At 36.7% G+C, this 21,411-nt stretch overlaps 1 protein-coding gene and 1 long non-coding RNA gene across 7 annotated transcripts; one reads left to right on the top strand and one right to left on the bottom strand.

Annotated features, from left to right (window-relative positions):
• Positions 1-777: 777 nt before the first annotated feature.
• Positions 778-4,529, top strand: LOC110928698. 6 transcript variants are annotated; one of them, XR_002586575.2, is made up of 7 exons: positions 778-926; positions 1,013-1,085; positions 2,169-2,936; positions 3,214-3,282; positions 3,637-3,819; positions 3,910-4,051; positions 4,221-4,529. It is a non-coding gene; the product is annotated as an uncharacterized LOC110928698 (long non-coding RNA). The 6 variants fall into 6 exon arrangements; XR_002586576.2 differs by having other exon boundaries at positions 2,169-2,229; positions 2,337-2,936; positions 3,910-4,493; XR_002586574.2 differs by having other exon boundaries at positions 2,169-2,229; positions 2,321-2,936; positions 3,910-4,493.
• An 11,919-nt stretch (positions 4,530-16,448) lies between these two features.
• On the bottom strand, positions 16,449-21,135 carry LOC110928700 (protein OS-9 homolog). The gene is made up of 8 exons (XM_022171734.2): positions 20,955-21,135; positions 19,346-19,419; positions 18,468-18,671; positions 18,256-18,327; positions 17,331-17,446; positions 17,145-17,211; positions 16,953-17,059; positions 16,449-16,867 (listed from the first exon to the last, which is right to left on the bottom strand). Exons 1-8 carry the CDS (start codon positions 21,043-21,045, stop codon positions 16,705-16,707), a joined length of 894 nt encoding a protein of 297 aa, XP_022027426.1. The 5' UTR covers positions 21,046-21,135; the 3' UTR covers positions 16,449-16,704.
• Positions 21,136-21,411: the final 276 nt, after the last annotated feature.

Raw genomic sequence — 21,411 nt, 5'->3', positions numbered from 1 at the left:
TGTATTTTGTTAATTGCATTGTTTATCGAATGCTATATTTTTGTCAACGGTTCAAAACTAGTTTAAATTTTTTATTTAGATAAGACCTAAGGGCACGTTTTTTCTAGCTCGAACAGGGTACATAAATTCTCAGGGCCAGCCGTGACACTTACCAAAGAATGAAGATATCCCTGAACTCTGCTAGTATTAAACAACAAATTAAGTCAATCTCACCATCCTATAAAAAATCTTTAAGGCTAGAGGGTATGGTGATGGTCTTTCAAGGGAGGATGATCCGCCACGTAGGCGCCACGTCATAGTCCTCACAAGGATGCTCCATTCCCCAAAACTAGAGGGTATGGAGGATGGTCCTAGTCATAGTCCTCCCCACCACTTTTATGTTTTTTTTAATCTTCTACTTTTTTTTAACATTTAACAAATAAACTAACACAATATTTTCATTAATATTAAAAAATATTACATAAACTTAAAAAAAAAAACATAAGTAAAAAATGATTACAAGATTTAACTAACTATTTGAAAAAATGAGTGATATCCTTGCTTGTTCTAGTGACACTATATTTCTCATGCTTTATTTTATTTAAAAAAAAACAAAGAGTTAGTGAGTTACTAATACATCTTTATATATAATAAACGAATAAAATTTGGGACACATGGCGCAATATTAGGGCTTCTTAGAATTGGTTTTGGCGGGAAACTGGATGGGTCAAAGATTTTGGTAAATGGGTTGACACGGGATCCGTATGTTTTTATTACCCGTACACATATAAGTTTCATTTGTAAAACCCTAGATTTGTATCTCCTTCCTGTACCCCTCTTCTCTTCTCACGTACGCTTCTTTAACAAAACCCTAGATTTCTATTTGTTCATCCTTCTTCTCCTTCAAGCTCTGGAATCCATCAACCTCAAATCGATTCAACCATCAGGTACACCTTTATTATTACTCACTTTTCACGATTTATAACCATACTCTTTCAAACCTCAATCTTCTATCGGCGCCATTCTCTTCAAGGTATGTTTTGGTTCCGATAATCGACGCCGCCACATTAGATATTCTGCTTTTGTGCTCTACGATTATCTTCAAGGTATGTTTCTGGATCCGTTAATCAACATTGATTTCAACTAACAATTTAATTGAGGTATTCTCTGCTTTAAATTGTAAATCTGTTTATACGCATATAGTTATCTAATATAATCTACTTTTTTAACCATTGTTCTAAACTGGCTCAGATTAATAGCGTTTTTAACGATTTTCTGTGATGAATTGTGTAGTGCTTAAGTTTGATCTAATTTTTTGAATGATTATTCTGATCTGGATCTGATTATTATAGAGATTTTAATGATTTCGTGAGATGAATTTTGTTGTGGTTAAGTTTTATCTGTTTTGGTTTACGGGTATTTCATATTTTATGGTGGAATGGTGAATGTGTGTGATGATAAGCATCTTTTATGGTGGAATGGTGAATGTGTGTGATGATATCTCCCCCGAGAAGGTATATAATATTTCTTGTGACTAATGAAATCTTGATGTAAAAAGCTTGAGACTTTATTATATTTTTGACTATTTAAGACAGGCTCAAGCTATCACGTTCTTAGCGGCAAATGGTAGTGTATTGTTGGCTACATTTGTTTATTTTTTTCTATTAGCCTTTCTTAATGAGTATTTATATACTTTGTTATAGAAATACATAATGAATCATATGACATTCGACACATTCTTTTAGTTGAGTATTACTTTTTTTAGCTATTTGAGCCACTAGATATATAATATACAAACTTGAATCGACCCATTCAAGTAAGTAACTAGCGATAGATTGTTTTTAAGATAAAAATTTTAATGCCAGTTTTCATGTTTTTTTATATAGGCTAACATTAGTTTTATAAAAATGTGGTTGGTTATTAGAACGGGTATGCTAAATGTAACATGAATGCCAAAGTTATGAATATGTCCGCAACTACTCATGACACAAATATGCACTATTAATTAGGGTCAATGTTATTGGAACCTAAGCGGACTAGAAACCGCCTACTCAAGTAAATGTGTATCATGACCTCTGATGTTGCCTATGATAGTTCTTTATCTATTTTGTCTAATTGGTTTAATATGTGTGAAAAATAGAAAAAAATTAAGATGTATTTCTAAAGTTATTTTTTTTCCTTTTTTGCAGATTCTTGAGAAGGTTTAGAGTCTAAAACTTTAAGATTACCAAAAGTACCAGATGCCAACAGGTTAACATAAATTTCCCATACATTAAAAAATTATGCAATTTATCCCTGTTATCCTAGGATGGAATATTTTATTTCCTCATATACTATTTAGGCTTTGGATTCCTCAGGTTTTTGAACAGGAGAAATCATAAACGAATAACAATCCATGGTAGCTTTCTGTTGACTAGCATTCAGATCATATGGATCAGATGTAAACGGGTCAGTGGTAATCGGTAATTGGGTTTTTTATCATTCGGATAGGAAGGTACTATGAGGATCCTGATTAATGACATGTGCCTTAATTAGCTAACTAGATATCCAAGAAGCTAATTTTATGCAGCCCAAGGGTTGGTTGGTGTTTATGTATATGTAAATCTTATAATTGAATAATGTGCAATGAAAAATCAAATTTCTTTGTGAATTATGAGGAGTCTGGATATGATATCCGTTCCATTTCGTGTGTTCCTTTATATACAAAAATAGACGCATATATGATATAGATTACATAGTTTTTGGACACATGAGAATACACAGAAATCTGAATGCACTTACCACTGCCCTAACACCAAGAATTGATTGGTAAGTTTGTGTCTTGATTTTGAGTTATGTTTTGGTGATAGGGTGACTTTTAATTGTCTTCTTAGCGATCTTTGTAATCGGGAAAAAAAATATTGCAGACGAATAAGCTAAGGATGTTGGCTTCTGGAAAAGGGGTATGGCTTAATGAGGTAAGTTATAACATATTAGCATCTGGATATTCAAAAGAAAAGAAAGTGAAAGAGGGGAAAGTTATAGTGGATGAGATGTTGGATAAGGAGTTTATACATGATATTGCTACTTATAAATTATAATAGGCCGATGAAAGGTCTTGGTATTAGATGAAGTTGCTGTTTTAAACACATCAATTTTATTTATTTTTACACATATGAAGATTCGTTATATACTAAACATTGTATTTTAGAAGGTGGCCCCTGGTGACTTGATTAGGTTGGTTTGGATCTGCAGGAATTTATTCTGAGCTCAGCAAATGGAGAATTACGTTCCCTCATATCCAAGCTGTGTTGGTCGATGCAGGTGATCATAAGCACGCAAGAGATGAGACTGGTCTTTTTAGTTGTGGTTAAACAAACACTAGCATTTGGCTTATATAAGATTGAAGCTATTTTCGTAGTCTCTAAGCACTGGGAGTGCCTCATGTTTTTTTCTAACCAACTACGAAAACGAGGCCCATAGTGGCACACAAAGCCCAATAGTGGCTAAAACTAAAAGCCATGCAAAGCCCAAAAAATAATAAAAAATATATAAATTTTAGTCGAATTCAGATTATTGCGAGCAAGCTTTAATCAACTGACGCAAAACCACCCAAAATAATTTTGTATTTTAGTTATTTTGTTTGTCCGTAATTGTTCTCAATTTCTCATGTTGTAGGTTTTTACTTTCGGGTCAGTGCCCCTTAAAAGAGAAGTTTACTCTTGATGCAAAGGATTTCAAGCTATATGAGGAAATTGTTGAATGAGTTAGTGCCTCATGTATTGAGCTCTTTGTGTTCCTTTGAACCAGACGGTTGCCAGCAGGGTTCTTGATTTGGAAAAAAGTTGTAACAATGACCTGGTATGTTGGTTCCTCTTTACCTTTCTTCGACATAGGTTATTATAATTAACCATTTTGGATATAACATAAATACCCCTTATATATGTTTAGGTCATTGAAAACCAAAAACCTGGTTCTTAGTGAAGAAATGATTTCTACTTGTGTGTTGAAGTAAGTGTGTGCTGCAACAAGTTACAGACAACTGAATTTGGTTGTGAAGGAACATATAGGAACAACATCGGCTTTTGTTCAGGTTATAAAACAATGATAAACCTTTTTTGTATTACAATTAGATAGATTCCATGGTTGTGCAATCATTTAAAGAAAAATAATAATCCGAAGAAATTGGATTGTATGTATTTTTTTTGTTTCATTTTATTTTATTTTTGTGTTTGAAATTGTGACGTTGGAATCTTGGCAAGTGCTACAAAATGTGAATTGCAAAAGGAGTACCAACTTCTGAAATAAACAGAGTTGTTTAACCCATTTACTCAACAATGGTAAACGGGTATATGTCGGCGGAAGTGGCGAATGCGATTGAGAAGAATAAGAAGAAGCTTGTGGAAGAAGCAGGTGGCGGATTGAAGGACGGGAGGATGCTGCTGTTGTTTCAACCGCGTAAATTTTTTACATGTTTTCGGATATGTGTTACTAACTGACTGCCCGCTTCTTTTTTTGAAAGGAAGTTTTATATATATGAATGGAATTATACTATGATTGAAGTAGATTAATTACAAGAAGGATAAATTGTTAGTCGGGAATGAAGGGAGGGTGCGCGATTAGACCGAGGCTTTTTGGATTGGTTATTGTTGAAGGTTTCATGGTTTTTACTTTTCTGATTGTATTGGGCATATTGTTCTGATTGTATTGGGCATGGGTATATGTCTTCGATTTGATTTTGATGATTTGATTAAGCTGTTGAGTAAGAAACATTCTTGAAAGTGTCTGATTACTATCCTATCCTGTGTTTGTCTTATAAAATGCTCCAAAACAAAGTATACACTTTATCATTAACTTATCTAATACGTCACATTATTTAAGTTTATTTTAATTATACACTTGTGAGTATTTTAAAATTAAATTTCCCAACCCGGGAAGCAATCCCGGGTGATAACCTAGTTATTTAATATATATTGAAAAGAACATATTAATTTATAGGATTCCCACTCTGGCACTCTCCTCCATAAATCTCACCATCACCATACACCAACCAAACCAAACACTCACATTCTACACACAGAGACAAATCAAGATGGACAAAACAGTCAAAATTAACGTCTTCTACTTCATGTTATTGTTCTTGCTTCTATCTTCCATCACTGTAAGGGTATGTTTGGCTAAGCTTATTATAGTTAAAAATGACTTTTGGAAAAGGACTTTTTGGAAAATGACTTTTTGAAAAGGAGTTTTTAAAAAAAGTGTTTGGATTAGCTTATTGATGTAAAATGACTAAAATGGGCATTCTTTTAGATATAAGGGGGTAAAGAAGGGGTATATTGGTAATTTGTAGTTTGAAAAGTTAAAAGCTGGCTAAGAAGTCACAATATTGTGACTTCTTGAAACCTCATTTTTCTTCTTTGCAAAAAGCCATTTCTAAAAGGACTTTTGGCTTAGCCAAACACAAAAACAACTTATTGGCTTTTTGATAAGTCAATAAGCCAATAAGTTGTTTTGAAAAGCTTAGCCAAACATGCCCTAAGTTCTATACATCTTCGTCTTCTTCTTCTTCTTCCATTGTGTATGCAGCAGATCTTCAATCAAGTAATTTCTCCCAAAACTCAGATTCCTTCAATCAGATCTTCAATCAGGTTGCTACTTTTGTGATGATGAATTTGTGTATGTGCAGATCTAAAGAAATGGATGGTAGAAATAAATTTGGTAAATTAATTTTTTTTATTTAACGGTAACAATCAAAGGGGGGGCCATCATTGGAGGACCGTCTCCAACGTCAAGACCCCGACGGAGAGGACGGGGCCGGAGCTCGACGGGGTGGGGGCGGCGTGGTTTGCCGGCCGTCGCCGAGTGAGGACGGAGCTGCGACGGTACCATACCGTCCAACCTAATGGATAATACCTATAATTTATCATATAAAGAACAGATTCCACTCCCTAAACATAAACATTTAAATAAATGAAAGACGGTTTTTGATTATCGTTCAAACCTAACTCAAAAGATTAATCTCTAGTTTCATAAGCAAAGATTTTAAATACGAACATTAAAATTAAAAAAAAAAAAACATAAGTCTTTTTCTTTCTCTTTTTGAAAGGTGATTCTACTATCATAGGCGCATGGATTTATTTCAGTAGAAAGCAATAATCTTTAATCTATATTATGCATCAAAGAGCAAAATTAAAGATGTAAATTTGGGTATGTGATGAAATTAACAAAAAAGAAAAGGAAAACAAAAGAATGAATGATGGAATAAACTGACCACCAACAACATCAATGGAGGGCAAAGAGTCCCAAAGAGTAGGCAATGAAGTTGCTTTACCATGATCACCTGATGTTGTACATGCTCTTTGCATTTTTTTTTAGTAAACTGATCAAATTCTTCATTGAAATTTAGAGAAAGATTTTGCAGGCATTTTGTGTTCAACAACACTCCTCCCATTACGTTCTTGAATTGAATGTAGGCGAAATTGATATTCACGTCACCTTCATGAATTGATTTTCACATTTATAACTCATAACTCAGGCCACTACCATTTTAATAGTTCATAGTGGCATTAAAGTACTTAATTAATGGGCTTGTAAGTTACGGAAGAACATAAGTCCTTGATTCTTGAATTGCAAAACAGTCGTATATTTTAATATTTTATCTAATTTAATTTATCTTATCTCTAGTAGTATGAATCTCTAGTAGTATGAAGTTTTTAGGGATATGAATGGAAGAAAATGAAAAAAAATGTTTGGCATTTGAACAGGACTCTTCACATGCCATTTAAAATTTGATGACAATTTACTATTCTAAGCCATCTTTCCTAAAATACACCTAAAGTGTCTTAAATTTTTGGAAAATGTACAAGTTTATCCCTTCTAAAAAAAACTTGGCTCTCTTGTTCATGTTGTTTGAAGATGTATACACAATGTAAAATTACTATAAGGGTAGAAAACCTAGTTTGCTTAATAAGGTAGTATAGATATACTTCACAACATACGAAATATAAATACTATTATCAAATATGTATACTTAAAGAAAATTTATATTTATGAACATATAAAAATAAATCACTAATGAACAAGGGTTACTGGAAAAAAATGTAAATTAAAAAATTCGGGTATATGATCGGGTATATAGTTTGGGTAAACAGGTGTGTGGTTTCGGGTAATTAAGTCAGGTATCACCTAATCCCATACCCGACCCATACCCGCGAAATTTTTTAAAACTAATCTCATACCCGGCCCAATACCAATTGGGTATCGGGTATACCCGTCCCATTTGTGTCGGGTTTCGGGTATACCCGTCGGGCTCGAGTATTCTTGCCATCCAACACGAAATCCAACACGAATGAAGTACGGTATGAGCACCCACTTCTAAATGTTGTGGCATCACCATTTTGGTCATAGTATCTAACCTAAAAGAGTATGCCAGAGTTAGTTGTGGCATCACTCTTTTGGTCATAATATGTAACCTTAAGGATTATCTGAGTAGCACCCGCACCAATGGCTTCAAGTTATCTCTTTTCATTTCCACCCCTTTCTCCAACATGAACAGCTCGGAGAGCATTATATTTTACTCAGCTATCTTCTTTGGATCAATGAAATAATCATTTTCGTCTACCAACTTGTAGAAAATGCCCGGTTCGAATCAAACTTGGCTACTTGTCTCAAAGTGGCTAAAGACAAGGTAGCCGACTTTTTGTTGACTGTTCCTGTAAGAGTGACGGTCTTCGGCGGGTTGCTTCCATCATCTTTCTTCAATGTACTCAGCCACTCCATAATGCTTTTAACATAAATCTCTCCTTTTGCATTACCCCCGAAATCAATCACCGCCTCCCAACCAAGCGCGGTAAACTTTTCATGGAAACCCAAAGCTCTGAAATCTGGTCTATAGACCGCCTTCTCAAAACACATATTTTCTTTGATAGAGTGGTCACCCCCTATCTAAGGTTAGGGTTTCTTTCTTATAGATCTTACCGGGTCAATTGAACTGCTGAAATGCCTATTGTCACGATCCGCCTAAATACAAAACTTTTTTCGTGAGTTCCGGAAGATTCCGGAACACTAAGGAGGTGTCTAGGGCTGCCCGGAAGTTTCCGGAACAGCCTACAAGTTGCTGGAACGATCTGGCACCATCGGAAGGTTCTAGAACAGCCTTTAAGGATCTAGAAAGGGCTGATATTTCCGCATCCAAGAATCCTCTAGAAAACCCATGAAATCACTTAGAAAGCATAGATATTTTGAAGGAACATTCTAGAATGCAGCTTATAAAAATCCAAGATATTTTGTATAGAATTCTCTAGTTAGAGAATTCTCTAGAATAGCTAACTAGTATAAATAGGTGAAAGGGTCTCATTTGGAGATCACCCAACATCTTAACAAGTTACCACACTTGTACTTGTAAACTCTCCCTTGTAAACATCGTGTAATCAATACTAAGTTGTTTCTTTGTAAGCAACACTTGCAATCATCACTTGATTCCCACAAAACCTTATCATCGTTGGGCACAAAAGCTTAACTTAGATCAAGTCTAAGTCGATACACGTGAGTCAGAAGTTACTCCGTGACAAGTGGTATCAGAGCGGGACGATTCATTCGGGATGGCAACCGAAACAAAAGGCGATGAAAGACGCACCACTAAGAAAGAACGAGAGGCAACATATGACAAGCGCATTGGTGACACCGAGGTGGCAGTCACTGAATTGGGTGCGCAACTCGATCTTGCATTCCAACGAGTACAAGCGTTGGAAACTGATTTCGAAACTTTCAAAGACGACGTCAAGTCTCTCATGGGAGTTTGGCGTCACGAGCTTACGACATTGTTCAAGGAGGAAATGTCGAAGCTACGAAATGAGGTGGAGAATAATATTCGAGATTGTCACCACAGCTTCTTGGACCTAGAAGCAAAAGTGAAGGAAAATAAACAAGTAGTTGTGCATTCAGCCAACACCGATCTCTTCACTCCTAGGGTGGAGATCCCAAAACCATCTCCGTTCCTTGGCAAAAGAGAAGCACGAGCGGTTGACGACTTCGTATGGGAGATGGAACAATACTTGGGTGGAGTGCAAATCAAGGACGATGCCACCAAAATCAAGACGGCCAGCATGTACCTAAAAGACACAGCAGCACTATGGTGGAGACGTCGCTACACGGACATCACCAAAGGTACGTGCACTATTAACACTTGGGCTGAATTTGTCCAAGAACTAAAGAAACAATTCTACCCGGTCAATGCTGAGCACGAAGCTAGGAGCAAATTGAGAAAGCTCAAGCATACCGGAACCCTCAAGGACTATGTCAAAGAATTCACAACACTTGTCCTTGAAATCCCCGATCTGTCGGAAAAGGATTCCCTTTTCTACTTCCTCGACGGGTTACAATATTGGGCTAGAACAGAATTGGATCGTCGCAATGTTCAAGATTTAGCTACTGCCATCGCCGTAGCTGAAAGCTTGATCGATCTTAAAGAAAAACGCCCAAACAAACCCGTAGTCGAAGAACCTGATGACGACATTGGTGGGGGAGCAAAACAAAGTTACACTCGGAGGATAGAAGGTCCAAAACCCCCAAGATACAACAACAACCAACCTGCGAGAAGAGGATGCTTCATTTGCGAAGGGCCGCACGATGCACGCGATTGTCCAAAGAAGTCTAAGTTAACAGCCCTTATCAGGGCTGAAGACGATGAAGCCGAAGATAGCGGGGAGGCTCGTCTAGGAGCGATGCAACTCCAAGTCCTTAATGCTTTAAGGACACAACAAACAAAGCCGCTAAGAATAGCCCATGAACGCTCGAGTAAGACTAAGGAAAATTCTACAAATGAGGACCCAAAAGGCCTTCGATTCATAACACTCGAGATTAACGGGCAACACGCAAAAGCCTTAGTTGATACCGGAGCCAGTCACAATTTCATTACTAGGGACGAGGCCAAAAGACTTGGTTTACGGATCAGCACGCAAGGGGGACTAATGATGAAGGCTGTTGGCGGAGACCCCAAAGTAATCGAAGGAGTCACCTATAACGCTAAGGCCAAGGTCGGGACATGGAACGGAAAGGTCACTTTCTCGGTCGTTCCCATGGATGACTACAAGATCGTGCTCGGGATGGCATTCTTCCGGAGATCCAACGCCATTCCAGCACCCTTTCTCAACACCATGTACATCATTAAGGGCAAAGAAGTTCACACGGCACCCTTGGAGACGGATATAAGGTACCAACACAAAGCATTATCCGCCATGCGGATCGTGAGAACAAGGCATCAGCCACGCAAGTACCACGACGAGGACGTCGTGAATTTAGGTGGGGGAGAATGTCACGATCCGCCTAAATACAAAACTTTTTTCGTGAGTTCCGAAAGATTCCGGAACACTAAGGAGGTGTCTAGGGCTGCCCGGAAGTTTCCGGAACAGCCTACAAGTTGCTGGAACGATCTGGCACCATCGGAAGGTTCTAGAACAGCCTTTAAGGATCTAGAAAGGGCTGATATTTCCGCATCCAAGAATCCTCTAGAAAACCCATGAAATCACTTAGAAAGCATAGATATTTTGAAGGAACATTCTAGAATGCAGCTTATAAAAATCCAAGATATTTTGTATAGAATTCTCTAGTTAGAGAATTCTCTAGAATAGCTAACTAGTATAAATAGGTGAAAGGGTCTCATTTGGAGATCACCCAACATCTTAACAAGTTACCACACTTGTACTTGTAAACTCTCCCTTGTAAACATCGTGTAATCAATACTAAGTTGTTTCTTTGTAAGCAACACTTGCAATCATCACTTGATTCCCACAAAACCTTATCATCGTTGGGCACAAAAGCTTAACTTAGATCAAGTCTAAGTCGATACACGTGAGTCAGAAGTTACTCCGTGACACTATGGTGACCAAGTAAAAACTGCATTGCCCAATTGAGTGCATAAAAACCAGGCCAATTGACTCTATATAATCTTTCCAGTTTCTCTCTCTGTATCTCATTTGGATTCACCCAATTGATGAAAAGTTTATTTGGATATATATTTAACTTCATCAATGTAAAGTTTACCGCGCTCGGTTTCTATGTTATTTTTCAATAATTAGGGCTAGAGGTGGCAAAATGGGTGGGTTGGGTAGGTTTGGGTAATGGGTTAGGATAGGTATGGGTTAGAATGGGTTTGGGTTAAGATGGGTTTATTAAGAGATGGGTTAGAATGGGTTTAGGTCACAATGGGTTTCGGTCATGATAGGCTAAAAATTTAAAAAAAATCAGAAAAATTTTAAAAAAATCTGAAAAATTGAAAAAAAATTTAAAAAATCAGGAAAAATAAAAACAATTCAAAAAAATTAAAAAAAAATCAGAAAAAAAATAAAAAATTTTATAAAAAATCAGAAAAATCAAAAAAATAAAAAAAAATCTTAAAAATTAAAAAAAATAAGAAAAATTAAAAAAAAAACAGAAAAATTCAAAAACCTAAAAAAAATAAGAAAATTTCATGACCACACCCACTAAGACATTTTCAAACACTGTGTATAAACAAGTAACGCAAATAAACCTTCTAGTTCCAAACTGAAATTCATTTTTATCTCATTTAACTATGAAATCACCCAGAATCTATCAAAACAACTAATTTAATCACCATCCCGACTCCTATTTCCATTCAAAACACAAAATTTCACGACCACAACCACTCAGACATTTCATCAAGCATTTGGCGTGCATAAAACAGTCAGCACAAACAGACCCCCCATCTCAACACAAATCGATGATACAGCCACTAGTGAACCGAGAAAAGAAGAAGATGATATAAAAGTTTAACTGCTAGATATTGTGGTGTTGAAGGATCTTATCGAATATCACAAGAAGAATGGGGTTTACCCGTTTGATGATGCAGGTGGATGGAAAGCCAAAATTGAACACTTGAAGAACAAATTCAAGAATCATGATTATAGTTGAGTCGATCCTTCCTGGAGAAAAAGCGGAATTCGTAATGTGGACCATGGTCTTTGGAGATCAAGAAAATTAACGGTGGTGATGGTAATGTGTAAGATGGGTGGTCTGTTAATGAAAATATGCATTCATTTTGTGCTAGAAGTAGTAAGATGGGCTAAATTTTAGGGTTAGATAGTTAAAACCCATCCTGACCCATGTTAAACTTTAGATAGGTATTTTAAAACCCATCTTAACCCATATTAACTAAATCATCAGCCCATTCTGACTTATTTCCTTTTTTAAAGAGGCCCAAAATAACCCAAAATATCATGGTTGGGTTTTTATTGCCACCCCTAATTAGGGCCCTTCAATGGGAAGGAGAACAACCCAAGAACCTACCATAGTAACTAAAATACCATTTGATGAACCAAATGGAGAAACTAATGGCGAGTTTCTTGGCCTTAACCTCAGCTTAAAGAGTTACATCCTCACCAGCCTTTAATGAAGTTTCCCCTGATGCATTTGGGAGGGAAGCTAAACATTTTACCACGGCCGGCCCGAAGGTGTGCCGGATGGACGACGGCTCAGGGCCCAAACCTATCGGGGGGCCAAATTTTTTTTGTTTATGTATTAGTTTTACACTGTAAAGTTAGAATATATACGTAATGAATCAGAAAAAATACCTTCCTGAAGCACTTGGTTTGGTGGTTTGAAAGTCACTTTAATAATAAGAAGACACGGGTTCTAATCCCGGCGTTCTCAGTTTTGTTTTTCGTTTTGTCTCTTATCTTTTTATTAAATGCAAATGACATTATTTGCCTAATTTTGTCAAGTTACATTAAATGATTGGTATTGATTCAATTGACATTAATTCATTTTCATATATTTAAATATTTTTTATATATATTCTTTTTAGTAATTTATATTTAAGGGGCATGTATTTTCTGTTCGCATAGGGCCTAAAGATTTTCGAACATTTTCGGAGACGGCCCTACATTTTACTGAGATTCGTGTGCTAAACAGAGATGTAAGTAATGTCTTGGTTATTTGTTCTTAGTGGAACTTTTTAACTAGATAGGGTGAATTAAAGTTTTCTTTACTTTGTATTACCCTGATGATGAATCTGTTAAGGACCTGACAATGGAGCTTATTGAAAATGTATGTTATTTTATTTCAAGTCAACTATATTTGTTGTATGTAAATCTTCATTATTATGGTTGTTTTAATAGCAGATTGTTGTCAAAATAATTTTCTTGTCCATACTCTGATTAGGAAACTGACCATTTTGATAACCCTGGCGGTTTATAAATTGGTGTTAACACAGTTAACCAGGAACTTACGCTATGTGAATACACTAATGTCTATCGTGCAACGCACGTAATCGAAACACCTAGTTTCAATTTGTTATTGTTTTTTATAAAAATTGTGTAAAATTTAATAATTACATATAATTTTCAGCTGTAAAGGCTATTTTAATTTATTAACTAGTCAAAATTTGCATGATAAATTATCTCGATCACTCGTAGCATTGCATTTACAGAGAAAGTTGTGGGTTTGTAATCTAGTGACCTCGGTGATTGTAGTTTGTATGCAGAGAAAGTTATGGGTCCACATTGTAATCTGGTGATATTGGTGACTGTGTCCCACAAATATGTTATGCCATAATGGGTTCAAATTGCCAATGATCTTTGGATTAAGTGGTGGAAGACTTGCATTTTTCTTGGGAGATGCAGGTTTAACTCTCACTTGGTGCAGGGTAAGACATTGGTGGGCAATAATAGGAGACACAAGGAAACATGGGTTCGATCCTTAAGCCAAGCAGGTTTTACCGGTAATTTCACCGCCATGCCTACGATCGGGTGGGTTACTAAGTTTCCCCATAATTGTGTTGGACTCAGGTTACTCCGTTTGTTTCAATGGGTACCCTGAGAGTGCTCAGGATTGATTCTGTTGGTCATTAGAAAACAATAATGGGTTCAAATTGGTATGTGGTATTTTTAAGTAAAAAATTGTTTGTTAATTAAAACTTAAAGATATTTCTTAAACTTGAAAGTTCAATCAATACTATTTTTATTATTTTCAAATATATATAGGGTTAGGGTAAAATGAAAACCTATACAAGTTATTAAGGTCTAGTTCAAGAGTAAATTTCAGTTTAAGGTATTTAGATTATGATTCTTCGAAAGGTTTTTTTTTCATTTGTTGGGCTCATTAACAGAATATCACTTATTTACTATCAACCAGAGACTTTAAATGGACTCGGGCCTCAACAAGACCATAAGATATTAACATGAGTACCATTACGGTGGAAGTGGTCTTGATGGTGATGTTGGGTAGTACCTTGTCTTCGCAAGCCCATGATCAAGCTCCGGACATTAACAACCCGTTAAAATATCCTTGAGTGAGAGCCCTAATAATACTCCAACGAACGAATCAGTTAAAGTGTATGATGTATCAAGGATAGAGAAAGGTGGAATGTACGTACAATAAGAATGTTTGATATATTCATTAGACGAGGAAAGAGAAAGAGAAATGCCAATAATCTGGTGTAGGGGTGGACTTACATTCATGGGTGGACGGGCACCTTCCAAGGAAAAAAATTAGTGTTAAATACGAGTGAAAAATCCCGGACGCCCCCAATAAAATTTTGTAATCGCACTCCTTAAACTACTAAAACCCAAAACCAAGCCCAATGACAAAATAAGTTGGAGTTTTCCATGGCTGCAATTTAGATATGGAATGGTTTAGAGAGAGATTCGGAATTTAGGGGTTTTGTGGGCCCTCTATTTTATGCTGTTAATATTTTTAAATTGTTTTATTTTAATTTAGGGGTAATCTAGTCATTTTATACACACTTAACTAACAAATCTAACCTAGGTTAGTGATAAGGACCACCCGAGTGTAAAAATTGCAACCACTGGACCAACTCTGTAGACCAAGTCTGTAATATCTGCAAACCACAGAGACTAATTAGGCATTTAACTTAAAAAGAAAATAGTTATAAAATGGTATCTTAAATGCCTACAACCTACTTCAAATTGCCATCACCTAACCACATCCAACCAATGTACACGGAATTCTTCAAAATAACAATTAACCCAACTATGGGTGTTCAAAACTATCCGTACCCGAAAATCCGATCCGAATTATCCGATATCCGAAATATCCGAAAATCGTTGCATGTTAGTTATTTATTGTTAATGTATTACATGGCGGCTAGGAGAGAGAGGAAGAGGAAGATGATTGTGTGTGAACAAGAGATGCAATAACATACTCCGATATAAAACAAGAGATACCATATCAATCATAATATAAAGGGAAAATTGCTAAAATGGCCAAGAATGGGTCAACTTTTCCAAACTAGCCAACTGAAACGTCTCATAGAGGGGTTTCATGAATTCCCACCCGTCTCAAAGACGTTTCCTCATCAGCTATCCACCGAAAGCCACGTGTCCACAAGTGCTGAAACGTCTCAGAACACTGAAACGTCTCAGAACCTGAAACGTCTTAGGTGAAACGTCTCAGAACCTGAAACGTCAGGTGAAACGTCTTCTGTTCCGCTCGTTTTCCGGCGAAGATGGGAAAAAGATGACTGGGACTCGGCGGCGGGTGGAGAGATAGAGAGAAGAGGTCTCATTTCGGGGATGATGTATTACCGTGGCCGCCGCCGTGCGCGGCGTGGCCGCCGCCGTGAGTGGCGGGGCCGCTCCTTCTCCGCCGTTCTTCCTATCTCTCTTCCAACTCTCTCCGATCTCTATCTCTCCTCGATTTGTCTCACTGTCTTGGTCGTCATCGGATCTCATCACCGACACCACCAAGAAATCTCACCAACGCCACCGTCGTGAGAGGCGGCGGCTCCGCCTGTCGTCGCTGGAGATCATCGGAGGGGGGCTGGCAGTCGTCACCCAGCGCCGCCGCTGGTCGCCGGAATCGAAGGTTGACAGGAGAGGGGGGTGTTGTAGGGAGTTCTGGTGTTAACATGCAACGGAGGTTCAGGTGGATTTATAGAGAGAGAAAGGGAGTGGGGTGGGATTGTAGAGAGAGAAAGGGGAGGGGTGGGTGGATTTGTAGAGAGAGAAAGGGGAGGAAACGTCTTTGAGAAAGTTGACTGACAACAAAAAACAAAAGCTGATTATGATGGGATTGGACGCCGTTCAAAAAAAATGATGGGATTGGACACGTGTCTTTCGGTGGATGGCTGACGAGGAAACGTCTTTGAGACGTGTGGGAATTCGTGAAACCCCTCTATGAGACGTTTCAGTTGACTAGTTTGAAAAAGTTGACCCATTCTTGGCCATTTTGGCTATTTTCAACAAATATTACAATTCAATCCTTCAACCATCACAACTAACTTCTTACACACATTACAATTCAATCCTTCAACTATCAAATATTACAATTATTACCCTCAACTATTACTAACTGACTTGTTCCGTAACATTTATATACAGTTAAACATTTAGGCCCGATTTTTTTTAGGTTCAGTTCGGTTTTTAGTTTCAACAAATGTCTAGACGGGCTAAGCAAGCTCAGGCTCGTCGCAAACATACCAAAAGTTTCAAGTATTTTTATCATGATAACTAGACTTCATAAGAACACACAGGTAAACACTACTACATTTAACAAAAAAGCAGAACACCAAAGCATACAATACACTATAAAACACCAAATCGCATACTTTTATGCAAATAAAAGGCGCGAAAGGATTGAACGAAAATCAAACCACATAGGTTGTGTAACTTCCCATGGGTTTACTATATCATTCGAAAACTGTGTACCTCTAAACGTCAATAAATCTCTATTAGTAAATTTGATGAGACGATACACAATGTGCACATATCTTTAAGTTGCATATTCTTCTGAAACAGATGATGATGACTTATCGGTTACCATAGCAATATCGTGTTCATGTACAACGTCATCTTCCATTTTTGGTTGTTTGTAGTCTTTTGGAAGCGGGTTACAGTTGATTGTATACCAAACTGGTCTTTCTTCTTGGAACAACCTGAAAAGACGATAATACCCTCTACGTGTTACAACGTGAAAAAGTGTAAAAAAAAAAGAAATAACTGAATGAGATGGACACTTACGGGTGCTTGCAAAGTGTTGGGCATTGGATTGTGAGAGCGTATTTGCATGTTGATAATTCAGTTATAGAACTAATCATCGCTCTAGGTTCCGAACAAACAAATCTTACCTGCAAATCACATAAACAAAACTTTTTATTAAGGTCAAGTGAAATTTATATAAGAAATGAGTGAAAACGTTGGAGCCCGTCAAACCTCGGTTTCTCGAGGCTCGTTTGTAAGATCACAGGTAGTTCCATTTGTGTATTGATGCGCATGATACCTGCATTGATCATATAATTTTTTTTTAAAAAGAATTATGTTTCTGTATATAAATATATTAGAAGCAGCCATTCGATACATTTATAACAATATTACATGACTCAATTTGACAGCAGTTACCTTTGTGATGCATCTTTAGAGCGGGGATCTTTCAAAGTTGATATGTCAGAAAGGTTACGGTTATAAGCAGCTGTAGCTTCAGCATCATATTCACCCAATACAAACTCTTGAACAACCTGAAAATGTGCCCAAAAATACTTTAAGAAGATATATTACAGGTGCCAGTTTCCACCGATTCACTTATAAATGGGTCTCGATTCAGGTTATGTTTTATCTCTAACGGGCTAAACCGGTGAAATCAGGAAAAAAAAAAGTGAGCTAAAGAGGAAAGGGGCCAAAAGACACCCAAAGTGTATTTTCAATGCATAAGCCTCCAAATAATTTAATTAAAAAAATAGATTATTATTAAAATAGTATAGACTTTGTGATTATATTTGACAAACTAATTATCTACAAAAGATCTATATATAGTACGGATCCTAAGAGAAATACATGCTAATTGAGATCCCTAAGAACGATTCTGGACCACACATTTTCTCTAAGCCAAAAAAACTATTTTTTTACTTCTAATCACACGTTTTAAGAGTTTTTTTTATATATATATGTATAGTGTCATTTTTTTAATTATACATATGTGTTTACACACATATATACATATATGTAAAAGATTGACAATATACGCATGTGTAAATATAAAAAAAAACCTAAAAGAAAAGGCTGCGAGATTCCGGAAAAAAAATGCATTTTTTCGCACTTTTTTGCATTTTTGCTTAGGAAAAATGTGTGGTCCAGAGTTGTTCTCACGGTTCTCTATTACCCTAGTGATTTTCACACGATCCTAACCTATATATATATATATATATATAGAGAGAGAGAGAGAGAGAGACAAAACTCATCCCCAAAATCACAAGTTTTTACCCAGATTGATTTTGACCCGTAACCCAACCCGTCTGACCCACCATATTTCAACCTCTATAACGTATACCTTGTCATCCTCCACATGAATTTGACGCAGCTTCTTGTTATAACAAAATTCATACGACCACCAGCCCTCTTGCTGCAAAAAGAAAAAAAAAACATCCCCAACAATTAAGTGCATTCATTTTATTAATTTTGCCATTTTTCTCATTTTATCATATAACACGATCCACAATTAATTTGATGATTTTTTTTTTAGTTTTTGGTGAAAGATCTAACCCTAATAAAGCATCGGTCTTGAAGTGCTTCAAGTAGTTCATCTGGTGTCTTTAATTTAGTTCGTTTTTCAGTTTCCAAAATTAAACTTGTTGTGTTTTCATGTACGGCTGGCTTCTCAGTCTTGGTTTTCTCCACTTTAGGCAAGAAACAAAGAAATTTATCGCCGTTTTTCTTTGGCATGACCACCGATTCTTGATCATCATCCTGCATAACAAATGATTCACATATATGTTATGTACTAATGTCAGTTTGGGACAGTTAGGTGGGTTGAGTAACGGGTCAGTACAGTTTCAGGTCAAACTTGCAGTTTTTACTGACGGTTCAAACGGTTCGGGCCAGCCCATCTACACCGTATTGTTCAAATTTATACATAATAAATCTATTAATTAAATAACAATATTTATAAAAACTTTATTGCTAAAATAATCGTTGAAATCTTTAATAAAATTAATTAAATAACAATATTTATAAAAACTTTATTGCTAAAATAATCGTTTAAATCTTTAATGAAGAGATTTAGAAGTTTTATGCATTTACTTTGGGCAACTTTCAACGTGTTTGACCCCCCTGTTCACCAATTTGACCCAAGAGTTGACCCATTGGAGATAAAATACAACCCAAATCAACACATTTTACACGGTTGAAAAACAGGGATGAGCTCGGTACAGGACCGGTACCGGTATCGAAAGTACCGTGTCCCGAAAAACGGGGAAAATGGATACTGGTACCAAAAATAATTAGTACAGCACGGTACCGGTAACTGAAGGTAAAACGACCAAAAAACCGGTACTGGTCCCGAAAAATTAAAAACATGGGTACCAGTACCGGTACCAAAAATGATTGGTATGGTATGGTACTGGTACCAAATGCTCACTTACAGGAATAAATGGTGAATCTTCTGTGTGGAACTCAATGTCATATTTTGGTTCTCGAGAGCTACGACTTAAGCCACCTGATAATTAATTTATAAACATTCAAAATCCATATCAAGTGACTTATGTATGACCAAGTCATCGGTCATAAGTTATACACTACTAGTGTCCCTAAAGATAATAAAAAGCGTTATCAAACCATTTGTTTAGTTCGTGGGTCATTAATTTTGGTAATGGTAGTAATGGGTTGGTAGGTACTTCCTTTGTTTCCTTGTATGTTAATGTTTTGGATATGAAATGAATATAAATCGAGTCTCGTTATCTTCTGATCCTCCATATCCTTCTTTTTCATCAAAATCCCGATTTGGTACATAACAATTTCTATTAGAGCTGGATCTATTTCGCCAGTGGGTGAATGAAGCCTTGACATGACACGAGTCCCATTTCGATCAAGTTCTGCAGACCCACTCACCAAAGCTCAATCTATCGAGGCCTCCCATAGGCACATAATAACTTCTCCTGGTGTCTGGACCCATGACGGTCCATCCTATAGAGCTCAACAATACCACCAACCGAGTCCATACTTCCAACCCATGACATGAGTCAATGGCCCATCTCGGTTCCCGACAGAAAGAGCCGCCGCAGTGGCTACTGTTCCCATCACCACTGGTGGACATCAGTTAAAAAGGCTGACAACTCAGAGCGGGCAGAAAAGAAAATGACACCTTTCGAAAATGCCATCGAGGATTAGGGAACCAAGTTGCAGCTACCGTCGCATATCGTTAAGCCTTCGAAGTTGAGGTACGAAGCACCGATCGAAGGTGCATACGATGATCCCGAATCAATCAATCAATTAATCAACCATACCCGGTAAATCCCACAAATAGCAAAGCTACTTATAGGGTCTAGGGAGAGTGGGATGTAGACAGACCTTTCCTCTATCCCTAGGGATAGAGAGGCTGCTTCCAGAGAGACCCCAGGCTCCAAAACAAACAGCATACCAACACATCAAGTCAAAGAAATACGATGATCCCGAATGGTGCCATTAATTGTTAGTGGTTTAGTTAATGGGTCATTAGGTTTAGTAATGTTTTAGATATGAAATGAATATGTATTCACTCTAATCATATCCTTCTTTTTCTCCAAAATTTACATTTCCGGCTTACGAGCTGATCAACTTATGTCTAATTCAAGCACATAAACTTAAGTCGATAAGCTCATAAGCCGGAAAAAAAACGAGTTTTTCACCTTTTCAAAATCTCAATAAGCCCAACATCCTTTCTCATCATACACAATATATACTCCTTCAATCAGATCACTCAACCAAACAACATTCCCAAAACCATCAATCATATACTCAAATCATTAACCCTATAAATCTCAACCAATCCCTAACTTTAACCAATTAAACTTGTGCCTAACATCCTACAACAAATAGGTTAAAATTACAAGTTCATAAAACCTCTTTATACCTACCCTCTGCACAAAATAACTAATTACCCAGTAAAAAAAAATCCAAAATTTTCACCATATACTTCAAAATAATAACAAAAGAAACAAACCCAATAAACTAATTGTTCGTATAATACCCAAATTGAATTTGTTCTTCAGTTACCTGAATGAGTTGGGAAGATCTGATCGGCTACGACGTCGTAATTGAAGGAAATGGTGAAAAGAACCAAAACCCACGACAAATTGGAACCCATTTGTTACGTCAAAGTGTGTGGGTTGGTCACCAAGAACATGGATAGATGAAATTTTGAGAAAGAAAGTATTTGATTTGTTGTTGTGATGGTTGAGGGGGCTGAGAGTCAAAAAGTGATTTTAAAGGGGGTGAAATGAAAGTTAAAGAAATAAGTCATCTCAGCCAATTAAAAAGTGACATATCATTAGGAGAGTGTGACGTGTTGCTCATGGGCTTTTGATTCTATGAATAAGAAAATTTTAGACCCAATAAGTATTTGGGCTTTATATATATTCACGGTTGACTTTTGGAGGTCAAACAAATAAATGGGATTTTAACTATACAATGATATTTTCTTTTTGTATATATCAATAAAACTATTTATTTA

This window comes from Helianthus annuus, chromosome 3 (assembly GCF_002127325.2).
Source record: "Helianthus annuus cultivar XRQ/B chromosome 3, HanXRQr2.0-SUNRISE, whole genome shotgun sequence".
NCBI lineage: Eukaryota > Viridiplantae > Streptophyta > Magnoliopsida > Asterales > Asteraceae > Helianthus > Helianthus annuus.
The sequence above is the reverse complement of the archived record's forward strand: the minus strand, read 5'-3'. Positions and strand labels throughout refer to the sequence as shown.

Excerpts from the sequence above, each read along its gene's own strand:
- LOC110928700 (XM_022171734.2), bottom strand. The coding sequence starts at position 21,045 with ATGGGTTCCAATTTGTCGTGGGTTTTGGTTCTTTTCACCATTTCCTTC. Across the intron at positions 17,212-17,330 it reads TCTAAAGATGCATCACAAAG|GTATCATGCGCATCAATACA; the intron begins GTAACTGCTGTC and ends TGATCAATGCAG. Across the intron at positions 16,868-16,952 it reads CCAACACTTTGCAAGCACCC|GTTGTTCCAAGAAGAAAGAC; the intron begins GTAAGTGTCCAT and ends TCGTCTTTTCAG.